The 13,649-nt window shown below is 38.4% G+C and overlaps 1 protein-coding gene across 1 annotated transcript in view; it reads left to right on the top strand.

The window, feature by feature from the left end:
- LOC146062954 (collagen alpha-1(XIX) chain-like) overlaps nucleotides 1–13,649 on the top strand; it is a 266,102-nt gene that overhangs the window by 50,968 nt on the left and 201,485 nt on the right. Inside the window, exons 3-4 of the mRNA XM_083174964.1 lie at nucleotides 6,222–6,281; nucleotides 13,430–13,529. Coding sequence (XP_083031090.1) covers nucleotides 6,222–6,281; nucleotides 13,430–13,529 — 160 coding nt within the window. The remainder of the gene's footprint in view (nucleotides 1–6,221; nucleotides 6,282–13,429; nucleotides 13,530–13,649) is intronic.

Genomic DNA, 13,649 nt, shown 5'->3' with positions numbered 1-13,649 from the left:
TAAAACACTCTACTGTACTATTTCATATAAAGATACACCCACAGTCACACAAACAGAATGTAGGCATGCTGCGTATCATTTTAATCACAGAAACTGCTAGTTCTATGCATTATGTATAGAATTGTAGCTATTAAAATCTTTTTATTTAACTCCAGTGACACTTTCCCATCTTCCTTTAAATGTATGATAAAAAACCTTCATCAAACCCTCTCTAGGTCCTCCAGCCATCTCCCAGTCTCATACACTTCTTCTCATCCAAGCTACTTGGAAAGAATGTTTGGATAATTCTCCTAAAATTCCTTTATCTATAATATATCTTTAGGCCTGACATTAATGAATTGATTTCCTGATTTGTTTTCTTTCAGGCTCTCGCAGTGTTTAAATTTGAAATTGAATGAAAGAATTTGCAGTCTGACGCATTATTGTATGACTGTGCGTGCGCATATTGCAAATAAATATATGTACACATAGCAGTCGCAGATTGATTGAAGCCAGTATTTAGGGTCGGAAACATGGTGTTTTCTGGGTGTGTTTGTGAAAACACAAGCATGTCATGGCATTTTCTGGGGTGGGTCTCTGATGTCACAGATGACCACTTACAGCCTGTGCTTTTAGCAGATTAGTGGCAGCCTTAGACTTACTTAAACAGAAATACTCTGCAATGCTTCATTTTTTTGTGAAAGGATCTGTGAATGCATTGCTATTTGCGATGCATTTGCAACTTTGTAATGGCGGTTTATTCCTTCTTTTTAGGTGGTGATTTTTTGAACGCAGACAATTGCTTTTTCTCCAATTAGCAAATTTTGCTGGATTAAGCCTATATACAATTTCTCAAGTTCTCCAATTACTGCTTAAGAGTCTGACTTTGCCAGCAAATTCATTTCTCCCATTTATGCTCTAACAGTTGATGCTTTCTTAGCCCATCTTAGCTTTCTAGCCCATCCCTTTCTCTCTCTCACTTTCAGACATGATACCTATTGAATTATCTCCCTCTTACTAATACACACCCCACCTCTCAACAAATATTCAAATGGGCTCTCAAGACCCAACTCTTCATCAAATGCAGCCATCTTTCATGCTACCATATTGTTTATCTTGTGTTCTTAAATGCAAAGGTCAAACATTTGGGGTAAATTTACTAAAGCTTCTAAAAATGAAAAGAGGTGATGTTGCCCATAGCAACCAATCATATTTTGTCTAGAAATTATTACATCAGAGAAAATGATAAACAGAATCTGATTGGTTGTTATGGAAAACATCTCCTCTTTTCCTTCATAGCAGCTTTAGTAAATGTATCCCGTTGAGTTCTATTGTTAGAAAAGTTCTATATAAATAACATTGTTACTATATATATATATATATATATATATATATATATATATATATATATATATATAGATGGAGCAGCTCCCATTGGCCAGCCTCCGCCAGCCAACGGAAGGGGATGCTTGAGACGCATGCCCCTTTCAGTTGAAGCCCTCTACAGCTCCCCTGCAGCCTCCCCTCCCCCCCAGCTGCCTCCAGCTCCCCCGATCCCTGCCACTCGCCTTGAGGCGGAGACGAGCAGGGAACGTGATCCCCACGCTCACAGGGACTCGCATGCGTGATGGAGCGCCTCTCCGCCAGCCTGCGCCAGCTAAGGGAATATGGCAATTGCCTGCGCTGGCTGAGAGGCGCTCCACCTGTAAATATATATATTTTTTACTGTTAATAGAAATAATAAAAATATGAAGCCTGTACAGTGGATTATATTTAGAAATAGTTTTAATATTATTGATGAACTTGAAAAATGTAAGGATAGTAAAAGAAACATTTTGCTTTATCTTTTAATTGCTTTTTCACTGTCTGTTTTGCTTTGCAGTTATATTGTTGTGTATATTATGCATTCATTAATGCATTCATATTTTCATCCGTGATGTAATCACATGTAAATGTAATCAGAGCCAGTAAATTGCTTATACACAAATTAGTTTTATTAATACTGTAGAAGGGAATTGCTCTAAGCACAAAGGGATTTTCTGTGGCAAAAGTGTGGCATAATTATTTAATAATTCCCTCAGAACAGGGTGTTCAACTAGTACTCTGTTGTCTGGGGAATTGCAGCTTTAAAAGTTAACTATGTTTTAATTTGCTTTTATGTTCCTTTCAGTGTGTTTTTCTAGCTCCCCTGGTAATCTGCCCCAATTAAGGCATGCAGTTATATTCAATCAAAAATATATTTCCTGATTACATTTTTCCTTGTTTAAATTTAAAATATTTCAGTAGAATATTAGGAAGTGGTTACCAATATATTTAATATACTAAAAGGATGTATTATTTTATAATCTCATCTATAAAATAAATTAAAGTGTTGTTAAAAAATTAGGTCACCCATCAATAGATGTTGATCCCTAACATCCCAAGTACTAGTCGGCACAATGTCATTGTGCACCTATGAAACATTCTTTCCAAAAATGACCACTGTTATGATTACTATTGCACAGTAATCTGCTAGCCTCCTGCAAGCTCAACCTTCATAAATAAATTTGAAACATCTGATTTTCAATAAGAAGCAAAAACATATAAACAAATTGTATGGGTATAAACAGGGGTACTAGACTGTGAATATTTGTGGAAAGTAAAGGAGAAAAATTACAAAAATAAAACAATGAAACAGCATATCAAGTTGGTGTGCATGTGCCAATCACTCGCCTGCGTATTCTTAAGAACATGGGGCATAAATATATCCAGGACAAATATAAAAGTTGGGAAAACACATTAAGAGCCAAAAGTTACAAAGACTGAAAGATTACGAGACAACTACATTTTGAGAGAGATCTCAAGGTGCATACACTCAGGGAGTTTTTTGGCTATGTAGGATTCTATGAGATTTCCCTTGAACTCCCCAGAGACCAGAAACCACCACTATTGACTATACACACTGTGTGATTATGGCTATGTTCAATTTTGGCTACATAATAGAATTATAATAGATTGTACATAATATATTCATATTCACTTGCCTGCACAGTATACTTTTTCTTACGACGGCGATCCCACAGGCGCATCGGCATTGCAAGCTGTATAAACCCAGTGCAATTTGTATTTTCTTCTGTTTTTGACTATAAAGTCAAATTTGCTAACTCATATCGCACTGTGTGTATGCACCTAAAAGATTAATTAGAGGGTGTTCAATAAATAACAAGACCTCTCATTTAAAAAATGGCCCATATTCAATGTGGCCAGCAAGGGGGTTAAATGGCGGGGATCGCCGAAAACAAGCAACCCTCACCGTTTAACCCCCATGCCAGCCGCTCACCCTTTTCTACGTTCCGGGGGAATCCTCGCTGTCAGAGAATAGCAATGATTCCCCCAAACAGCGAGGCTTGTGGTTAATTCAGGGAGCCCGCTGCATTTAGCTGCGAGCCTAGCGGATTTGTCCCTATCAATTCACTTATAAGGAGCATCGCACTACTGATGATGCTATCCTCACTGTTTTACACTCAGCATTGACCCATTTAGAGTTAAATAATTTGTATATGAGGATTTTATTTGTGTTTGTGTTCTGCTTTTAATTCTATTGTACCTTCTTTATTAATATCCAAGTTATTTAATTTAGGTCTAAACAGGCACATACAGATGGAGCCCGTCTCGTTCAGTGTCAGCGCTCGCCAGCACCTTCCCTCTGTCGAGCGCCGGTGGAGATGGACTCCATTAAACTGGGACGCCCATGCATCTCATGTGCACGCATGTCCCAGTCTTCGATGACGGGGCAGCGGCATCCTGCCCGTCTTCAGGGAGACGGGCAAGGTTAGTTGGAGTTGGGGTGGCGAGCGGGATCGGCGGTGACAGGGGAGGAGGCGGGGACCTGGTGCAAGCTCCGGTGCCACAGGGAGCGCGAGCACCTCATGTGAGCGCGCCCCCTGGCCAGCCCCTGCAAAGATGAAGCTGACTTCATCTGTATGCATTTGAATCTCAGACTTCCTGACAAACAGGATTGAAATTACAGCACTAGGTCTTATTGGCTGTTACTTAAGGAAACGTTGTATAGAAACCCTCTTTGGTATTGGTTTGACATAAATTGTTATTAACTTTGAGTGGGTGCAGCCTCAGACAAACAGGATGCAGGTTGTAATGCTGGGGTGTTTTAGATCAAAAAAGTGACACTAAACACAGGAGTTGTGCAAGGGTGAGTTCTTAGCCATTTGTTATATGCTTTGTTTACCCACAACTGTGAATCATTTACTGAATCAGTAAGGTTTGTCAAGTTTGCTGATGATATAGCAGTTGTAGGGTTAATAAGGAAGGACAATTAACTTGGTTGCAACCTCTTCCACCCCCTCTCTTGCTGTTTAAAGCACCCCCTCTCTTGCTGTTTAAAGCTAAGTTACATTTTCTATTTAGAATGCAATGGGTTGAGGTAATTTTGGATAGAGAAATCAATGTAGAGAATTTTTTCTTATGTGGGAAACTTATATAGCCACCCTATCTACTCCTTTAAAAACACAAATAGATGAAAGCCTAAAAAAAATCATAATTTTATATGACACAATTAGCTGCAAATGATCCTCCAATCCATTTGTAATTAGAGGGAGAATGGAATTTAGACTTACTTACTCCATGGAAATCTTTTATTGGTGGGGGTTATGAGGGGGGAGAGCAAGACGATAACTATTTAAAACTAGAAGGTTTTTGGATGACCAGGACAAATACTTGCCTTATGTGATCTGATTATCTGTATTATGATTATTTGAAAATATATTTTGTTGTCCTTTTGTCCTCATGATGACAATATTTCATGTAAATGTTAGTGTATACTTAGACTTTTATCTATTGTATTACTTTACAGCTTGTATGTAGACCTGGCACCTGATGCTTCAATAAAATATATTTTATAAAAATAAAAAGGAAGAACAACTAGAGTTTATACAGAAGTGAGGTAGCCAGGTTAGTATATTGGGGTAAAATGTACTCCATGTACTCTGTGTAGTTTGACTGATAATATTTTGAACTATCTTTCTGTTTTTACCTTATATTGTTTAGCAAGGTTTTTTTTTACATAAAGTAATAAAAAAAATTGACATTGTGTTACCAAACTAATTTTTAGAACCTTGTTCTGAATGGTGCTAAAACAAAAGAAATGGTTATTGATTTTAGAAAATGTACAGGCCCTGCTATATGTCAGTAGTAGTAGAGGAGACAATATTGAGATTGTTGACTCTTTTAAGTTTTTAGGCATTATGGTTTCTAGTACGGATGGTGTAATGGTTAGCATTACTGCCTCACAGTACTGAGGTCATACTGTAGGTTCAATTCCCACCATGGCCCTAACTGTGTGGAGTTTGTATATTCTCCCCGTACTTGTGTGGGTTTCCTCCCACATTCCATTGTTTTATTTATTTTACCCAAAAACAACACATTCCTGCTACTGAAAAAAAACACACATTCCCGTTACTAAAAATCACGCCTTAAAAAAGGTCAAAAATTGTTTAGTATTTAGTAATAGTTAGTTCAGACATGTATGCAAATCTCTGCTCCACAAGCTGCTGGCCAAGCCCCAGTCACTCACAGCCTGGGGTCTGTCACACCACTGAGTATTGAAACTTTCTTGGTGGTGCAGCTAATGATGCTGGATAGCAAGTGGGATTGGGTACAGCTTATTTCAACCATTGTTTCTAGAATGGTTGATTAACATTGAATGGTTATTAACCATTGTTTCTAGAATGGTTTCTGGGCATTGAATTGCAATTACGTATTAACTCATCTGGTTCAGTATCTCTGTGTGGTTTGACTGATAATATTCTGAACTAAAGTTGTTTTCATTTTATTTGGCTACGATATACAGTATGTTTAACAGAAGATAAAGGGCCACTTTTTCCCCTTGTACATTGTATAATACCCCTACGATGAAAATCTGTGCTTTATGAATTTGTGTACATTTCCTCAGTTGCCCAAAGCCCAGTGTGAGTGTATTGATTTGTGGGGAAGACTCCTCTGTATGTGTTATGGTCACAATATTACCTTGTGTTTTATCAAAATTAGCTCATATCTAGAATGTAGGATATCATAATTAACTTCTGAATAGGTTGATTATAAAAAAGTAAGCAAAGGCACACTAATAATGTGGGAATTATGCCTTTCACAATAGCTTCCACATTGCATTTTTCTGGGCTACAGTATAAGGCCAAAACACAGTTACAGTGAGGATGGTGTGTAATAAGTCTTTGTTATTACTCTTACAGTGTGCCCTGTTCTAAGAATACATGGATCTGGACCTAGGCAAGAAAATCTGGACATGTCAGGTATGTTTTAATATTTTAACAAATATTGGTTTCCCTTACTGTAGGTATATTTTGTCAGGCTGTAAACACGAATGAAATAAAAATTTATAACATCAGCAAACTCCAGAAAGAAAGTTTATTTGTCATCGATCATTGTGATATATTACTTACTGCATTAATAAAAATAGTTCTTACACTAATATGGAAAATATTAGTACTTTTTTCTGACTTATGGTGTTAAAATGACTTCACTTATAAAATACAATTTTACATTTGAAATTTTTTATATTGTCTAACAAAGCTGTTACCTACTTCTCTCACACTAAAGGTCCCCATGCAGAAGTCAGACCTGTTTTCCCTTGAACTCCCCTGGCAGCTCCCCAGACAGACTCCATCCAGTTTGGCACCTGATGTGGCATATTTTACATGTGATAGATCGCATGTGATTTATTGCATGGAAAATAACTCCTGGGGAGCTGCCGGAGGAATTAAAGAGGAATCGGATGTGATACATTGCGGACCCTAAAAAAGCACCCTCAATGTGTCAATGATGATCCATTTCCAATGTGTATAAATAAAATGTAATTATTGTGGATGACTCCCAGTGACAAATGTACCCATCCAAATGTGATACAGTGCTGGGATAATGTGTTATAAACTACTGTTGTTTGTAGATAAAATGGGTGAATTAGTGGGAAGGCTGAAGGATAAATAGGATGAGAGATTACTGTATAAATACAGGGTGAAATTTAATAGGACGAGAGAATCAGAAAGTGAGAGATTTGGAAAGAAATCTCCAGTTTTTTTTTAAAAGGGGTAATAATTTGCACTGCAAAGTCAAACTGATTTTGCAGTGTAAATGATTGCCGCTTTAAAAAAAAGGGAGATTTCTTCCCAAATCTCACACTTTCTGAATCTCTCATCCTATTAAATTTCACCCACAGTGTATGACTAGATTATACAAAATGGGTTACTAATTAAAGGTTAAATAAAAAGACAAGACATTCATTTTATAAATTTATATAAAAATAAACGGTACTTGTTTCCTAGCACGGCGCCCATCGCATGGCATTGCGTATCGTTATGAATGATGTGCGTTGCGATCCGATTTCCATGTTAAATGCACAGGAGTGCTTGTACAATGAAATATCGCATGCCAGCAAATGGCTTGTGATGCGATGCGATATTTAATTGTACAAGCACCCTTACCATGACTTGTGATGGGTGCTTACAATGAGATTTAACCCCCAGTATCCACGCCATCCCGAAGCGTGGCGAGCGCAGCGGTACACGTCCTCTGACCTTTTCACTATCCACATCGGCATGGAGTTGATTTTAGATAGTGTGGCGAGCGCAGCGAGCCACTGAGCCCGAAAGCGTGGCGAGGGGCAGCGGAATACATGTAAAGTAATCCGTGGCCCTTAGCAGGGCTCGCTGCGCTCGCCACGCTTCTGGCTCGTATTACGTGCCCCCTCGCAGAGTTCACTGCACTCGTCACGCGTCGGGCTCGGTGGCTCTCTGCGCTCGCCACACTATATAAAATCAACTCCACGCCAACGTGGATAGTGGGGGTATGAAAAGGTCGGAGGACGCGTACCGCCGCCCCTCGCGGGGCTCGCTACGCTAGCTATGCTTCGGGTTGGTATTGATAGTGCGGGTGGCGTAAACTGGTGGTGACAATATGAAATCACATTGCAAGCACCCATCTGTGTGCTTGTACAATTAAAAATCGAATCGCATCACATCGCATACCGCAATATTGCGTGCGATGCGATGAGTTGTCGTACGATGGAATCGTGGGCGCCGTGCTAGGAAACAAGTACCAAATAAACATTTAAAATAATGAAGAAATTAGATTTTGAAATATGTATATGAATAAAAATAAATAAATATATAAATAACCAAACCTAATGCAGTCCTGGGAAACAGCTATCAACTTTGATTGAAGAGGTTCATTGTCTCCTTATACCAGAATATCTTAAATTGGATTTGACTATTGACTTCATGGTTTGCAGTATAAACAGTGTATACTTTTGCTGAAAGCCTTTTGTTATTTGCAGTACGGATAGTGTAATGGTGCGGAGTTTGTATATTCTCACCGTACTTGCGTGGGTTTCCTCCCACATTGCAAATATATACAGGTAGGTTATTTGGCTCCTAACTAAATTAACCCTAGAATGTCTGTGTGTGCGTGTACATGTGGTAGGGAATAAAGATTGTAAACTCCACTGGGGCAGGGACTGATGTGAATGTTCTAATATTCTCTGTAAAGCGCTGCAGAATTTGTATGTGCTATATAAGAAACTGTTAAGAAAGAAATAATAAATACATTGATTTAATGTGTTTTGACTGGGTGGGGGGTTGTATACAAGCTCAATAGCTCTACAAGAGGGTAGATTTTTTTTGTTTCTTTAAACATTTAAATATGCTATGTAATAATAGGCATTTTAGTTTTGGTGGCTGAGCATTCTCCTATCAAATTATATTTTACAAAGGTCAAGATTAACAAGGGGGCTGATGGATTACGAACTCCACGCCCATTGAAAAATAGGCACATTACATTACCTTATATAAAGAAAACTTTAGCAAATTCCAAAAGTCCTTGTTTCAGTGTACTGTGCCATATTCTATCTTGATATGAGTATAAACTGGTAGTCTTTGCATAGACATGCATGGACTACCCATGTAAGCTAACATAGTAGTGATAACACACCTTTTATACATTTACTATAATACATTCCCCACATCAGGTTCAAAAGTCCTTTGAAATTGAGGAGAAATACACAGTTATGGATATGTTAAAGTCACCTTATAGAGGTGAGGTCAACATCTTGACATATATCAAACTGTCCTGTGGATGAGATAAAGCTTCACTTTATAAAACAAAGAATTCTTAGTAGAAACCCATTGTCAGACCTTTTTTTATGGAGTACAGATGGAGCCGGGCTCCCTCTTGCTGGCGAATCACCAGACTGTCACCGCTGCAATTGTTAACGCCACCCCACGATAAACGTCAACCCGAAGCGTGGCGAGCGCAGCGAGCCCGCGAGGGGCGGCGGTACGCGTCCTACGACCTTTTCATACCCCCACTATCCACGTCGGCGTGGAGTTGAGAATATAATAGTGAGGCGAGCGCAGCGAGCCACTGAGCCCGAAGCGTGGCGAGCGGATGCGGATACCTTCACAGGTAAACGCGTCCCTTCGCGGGCTTCAAAGGATAGTGGGGGTATGAAAAGGTCGTAGGACGCGTACCGCCGCAGAGAGTTAGATGTGGGGGAGTTATTTTTTTTCTGTGCAGGGTAAAAGGCTGCTTTATTTTTACAATGCAATTTAGATATTAGTTTGAACACACCTCATCCAAATCTAAATCTCTCATATATTAAGTTTTCCCTACCTGCAGTGCAACATCATTTTGTCTATTAGAGAAAAAAATGTGCTTTGTAATCCAGTCTGAATATGGCCAATATACGGAGTTGGAATAATGTTGTTATGGAGTGTTAAGGTGAAAGTAGGAGGATGGAGAGAGAGAGAGAGAGAGAGAGAGAGAGAAAGAGAGAATCCATTGCTCTTCGCGGATAACTATATATTATGTACTATTCGAAGTAACCGTAATGGTTCAGGTTTAAAGCTTTTCTTCTGGTATAAATGTTGCTATTGCAGGGTTTTTGGGTACACAATTTTTTTTGTCTTCCAACCTTCATTTCTGTCAGTTATTTTAGTACTTTGATTTATGGTTATTTAGGTCTGTTATTTCAGGTCATTGAATTATGATTATTTCTGTCGGTTATTACAGTTCATTATCCTGTGGTTTGATCCAAATCCATCCAGCATTCACTATTGGGAGGTCCGACTGGGACTTCAACCACCTAGTATGTCTTCTGTGATATAATGTTATCACACTGTGAAGTTTTCATCCAAATCCATAAAATGGAAGGCTCAGGACAGGGTCTGTTGGTCAATGTTCTTTCCAGTATACACTAATGGGAGTTCAGAATGGAACCATGACACACCTAAACCCTGGGCAAGATCCAGTAGACTATTCTAAAACAAAAAAAGGTCCTCAACCAAAAATTCAGGCACTAGATAAATGGATGTTACTTCCCTAGTTGATGTACAGAACGGCCAGGTTCTTCTTAGGGCTTTATTGAAGGTACATGTATAAAAGAGAAGGAAAAGGTAGGAAACACATATAGATCCTCGTGTAAAACTGGATTAATTGTCTTGTAATAAAATCTACTTACTATCTTATTCTGCAATGTATATATTGAATACAAACCAGGAATTATGTCCCCTTATAATATCACATACAATCAAGATATTATTTTGGCACGTATATTCGTATATTCGGTACGATATCTTTGAAAAGAAGTTTGGTGAACCCCCTATCAGGTTACTCACAAAAATCATAATAAGTAGAGCATAATAGTTGATCAGAATAATATAAAATGCATTAAAATAAGTGAGATAGGTTACTCATCTTAGAGCTTCAGGAGTTCCAAGTACACACATGTGGACCAATGACCTTGAGTGGGGAACCTCATCATTGTAACATAGGAGGACCAGAGACATCTAAATGTGGCCCTGTTTATTTGTCATCTACCGATTTGGAACTGCTGAGGCTCTAAGATGAGTAACCTATCTCACTTATTTTAATACATTTTATTTTGTACTAATAAAGGGTGAAATTATTTGATTCTCTTCATGGCAGGAAAAAATTAGACCATCTTGAGAATTATGTATTATAAATTTTAATTATGACCTTTCCATGGTAATTCATTTAAAAAGCTTCTTTAAAGTACTTTTTGCCCTTTAAATATCCCTGGGCATTTTTTTTTATGTTAGTTTTTCCTTTTTTTATTTTATTCTTCTACATTATTCATCCTAATAACTTAAACTGTTAATGTAAGGGTAGATATGCTAGCAACACTTTAAACAGTTATATGAACATGTCTCAGAAGATATAGTTTAGAGCAACATTTATGTCATTTCGCAATTCTAGGTTAGAAAATAAGTTTGTTCTTTGCAATATTTAGAATGACATTGTCCCGTTTCTTTTTTTTTAAATATGTATTTGAATATTGTAAATTGTATATCAAAAGTTAAATAAAATATATTGAGTAAACTATTTGATTCTAGTCATCACCCGTGGTTATTCTCATCCAGTCTACACACTCAATAGATGCCATTTAAGAAACCCAAAAATTATCTAATATGCTCAACTTACTACAATTTATGTGAGTAACCTGATATGGGTATTCCACTGAACTTCATTTTTATGATATCCCACTGAATATATCATTATACATGAAAAAATAATATCTCCATTGTGAGTGCTATTATAAGGGGACATTCCCTTTTTGTATTCAATATATACATTGCTGAATAAGATATTACATAGATTTTGTTACAAGACAATGAATCCAATCAGTATTACACGTGGACCTGTATGTCTTTTCTTTTTCTCTTTTATACATGCACCTTCAATATATGCCTGAATTTTTGGTTGAGGATCTTTTTTGGTACTCTTTACCTAGCACGGCGCCCATCGCGGGCATTGAATGCACTAAAAAATCGGGTGCGACGCGACCGACGCGATGCCCGCGATTTCCCATAGGGACCAATGTTAAATTTCTCAATTGACCCGATTTTTCTGTTCAATGCCTCAATTGACCCGATTTTTCCATAGGAAACAATGTTAAATGGCCCACAGAGGCCAAATAGGCACCCTAAAGTGTGAAATGGCCTCCACAATTGTTAACGCCACCCCACGATCAACGTGAACCCCAAGCGTGGCGAGCGCAGCGAGCCCGCGAGGGGCGGCGGTACGCGTCCTACGACCTTTTCATACCCCCACTATCCTTTGAAGCCCGCGAAGGGACGCGTTTACCTGTGAAGGTATCCGCATCCGCTCGCCACGCTTCGGGCTCAGTGGCTCGCTGCGCTCGCCTCACTATTATATTCTCAACTCCACGCCGACGTGGATAGTGGGGGTATGAAAAGGTTGTAGGACGCGTACCGCCGCCCCTCGCGGGCTCGCTGCGCTCGCCACGCTTCGGGTTGACGTTTATCGTGGGGTGGCGTTAACAATTGTGGGGGCCATTTCACACTTCAGGGTGGCTATTTGCCCTCTGTGGGCCATTTAACATTGTTTCCTATGGAAAAATTGGGTCAATTGAGGCATTGAACAGTAAAATCGGGTCAATTGAGAAATTTAACATTGATCCCTATGGGAAATCGTGGGCATCGCGTCGGTCGCGTCGCACCCGATTTTTAGTGCATTCAATGGCCGCGATGCCCGCGATTTTTTTACCTGCGATGCCCACGATCAAAATCGTGGGCGCCGTGCTAGGTAAAGAGTACCTCTTTTTTCTTTTATACTTATACTTTGAGTGGTATTGTACTATCTCTTTCCTCAAAACATTATATAGAGGCTGCTATCTGTGCAGTTGAGTGTCTACCCACTTTTTTTTCTATTAAGATCCATTGGACCACCTCGCATTGGTTTTATCCCAAACCACGGGTGTCCAAATGCATAACCGGACATACAGACAGACAAACAAACACACCAATGACTTTTATATTTGAGATTACTTTAATTGCTGTCGTATTCAACTTGAGGAGTAATGTGAAAACTTTTCTTCGCTCCCCTTACATGCTGCATACACAATCAGAGCTACTGTATGAACAAAATGCTCATCCCACTTTTTAGCTCAAGGTCTCTGTGGTCTTATATACAGCATTGAATATGACCCAGCATAAAATGTAATCTAATTTAATTTAGATAAACTGTTTCAGTATTTAATGATGTTAAATTGCTCAATAGTTCTAGCTACATTAGGGTTAGCAAAAATTAACTTGTTAAATGTATGTCTCTTAATTTTATTTGGGATCAAGTTTTTTTATTTTTGTAAGTATATGTTCTTTTTTAACCTTATCAATATATAGAACATATTGCTGTAAGTACTGTATACATACATAATGTAATTAACTCTATGTTATAGAAGGATTACACACAGTGGGTCTTTGTCTTTACTGGAAATGATTTCAACAGAATCTAGATAATTGTTTTTTGTCAAACAATTGGGAAACAATTTGGGCCATGCCATTAAATACAGTACTATTACGTACTAAGCTTTATATTCTAAATTACATAATTGCTCTTTCTACAGGATATGACCTCGCTGAGCGGTTTTCTCTGAAAAAGACATCCTGTGGAGGCGAAAAGACATGTGTTAAGCTAGGAAGCACTCCTCTGATCAAAGACACACAGTAAGTAATGAATATTTCTTTATACTAAGATTCAGGAGATGGAAACTAAGTGTTCTTATTCAATACATATTTTGAAATGTTAAAATGGTCCAAACATAGGCCCTTATTCTGATCGGTGCG

Source organism: Crinia signifera, chromosome 3 (assembly GCF_055691185.1).
Source record: "Crinia signifera chromosome 3, ASM5569118v1, whole genome shotgun sequence".
NCBI classification, from domain to species: Eukaryota; Metazoa; Chordata; class Amphibia; order Anura; family Myobatrachidae; genus Crinia; species Crinia signifera.
Note: the sequence above shows the minus strand (reverse complement) of the source record. Positions and strands in the feature narration are given on the sequence as shown.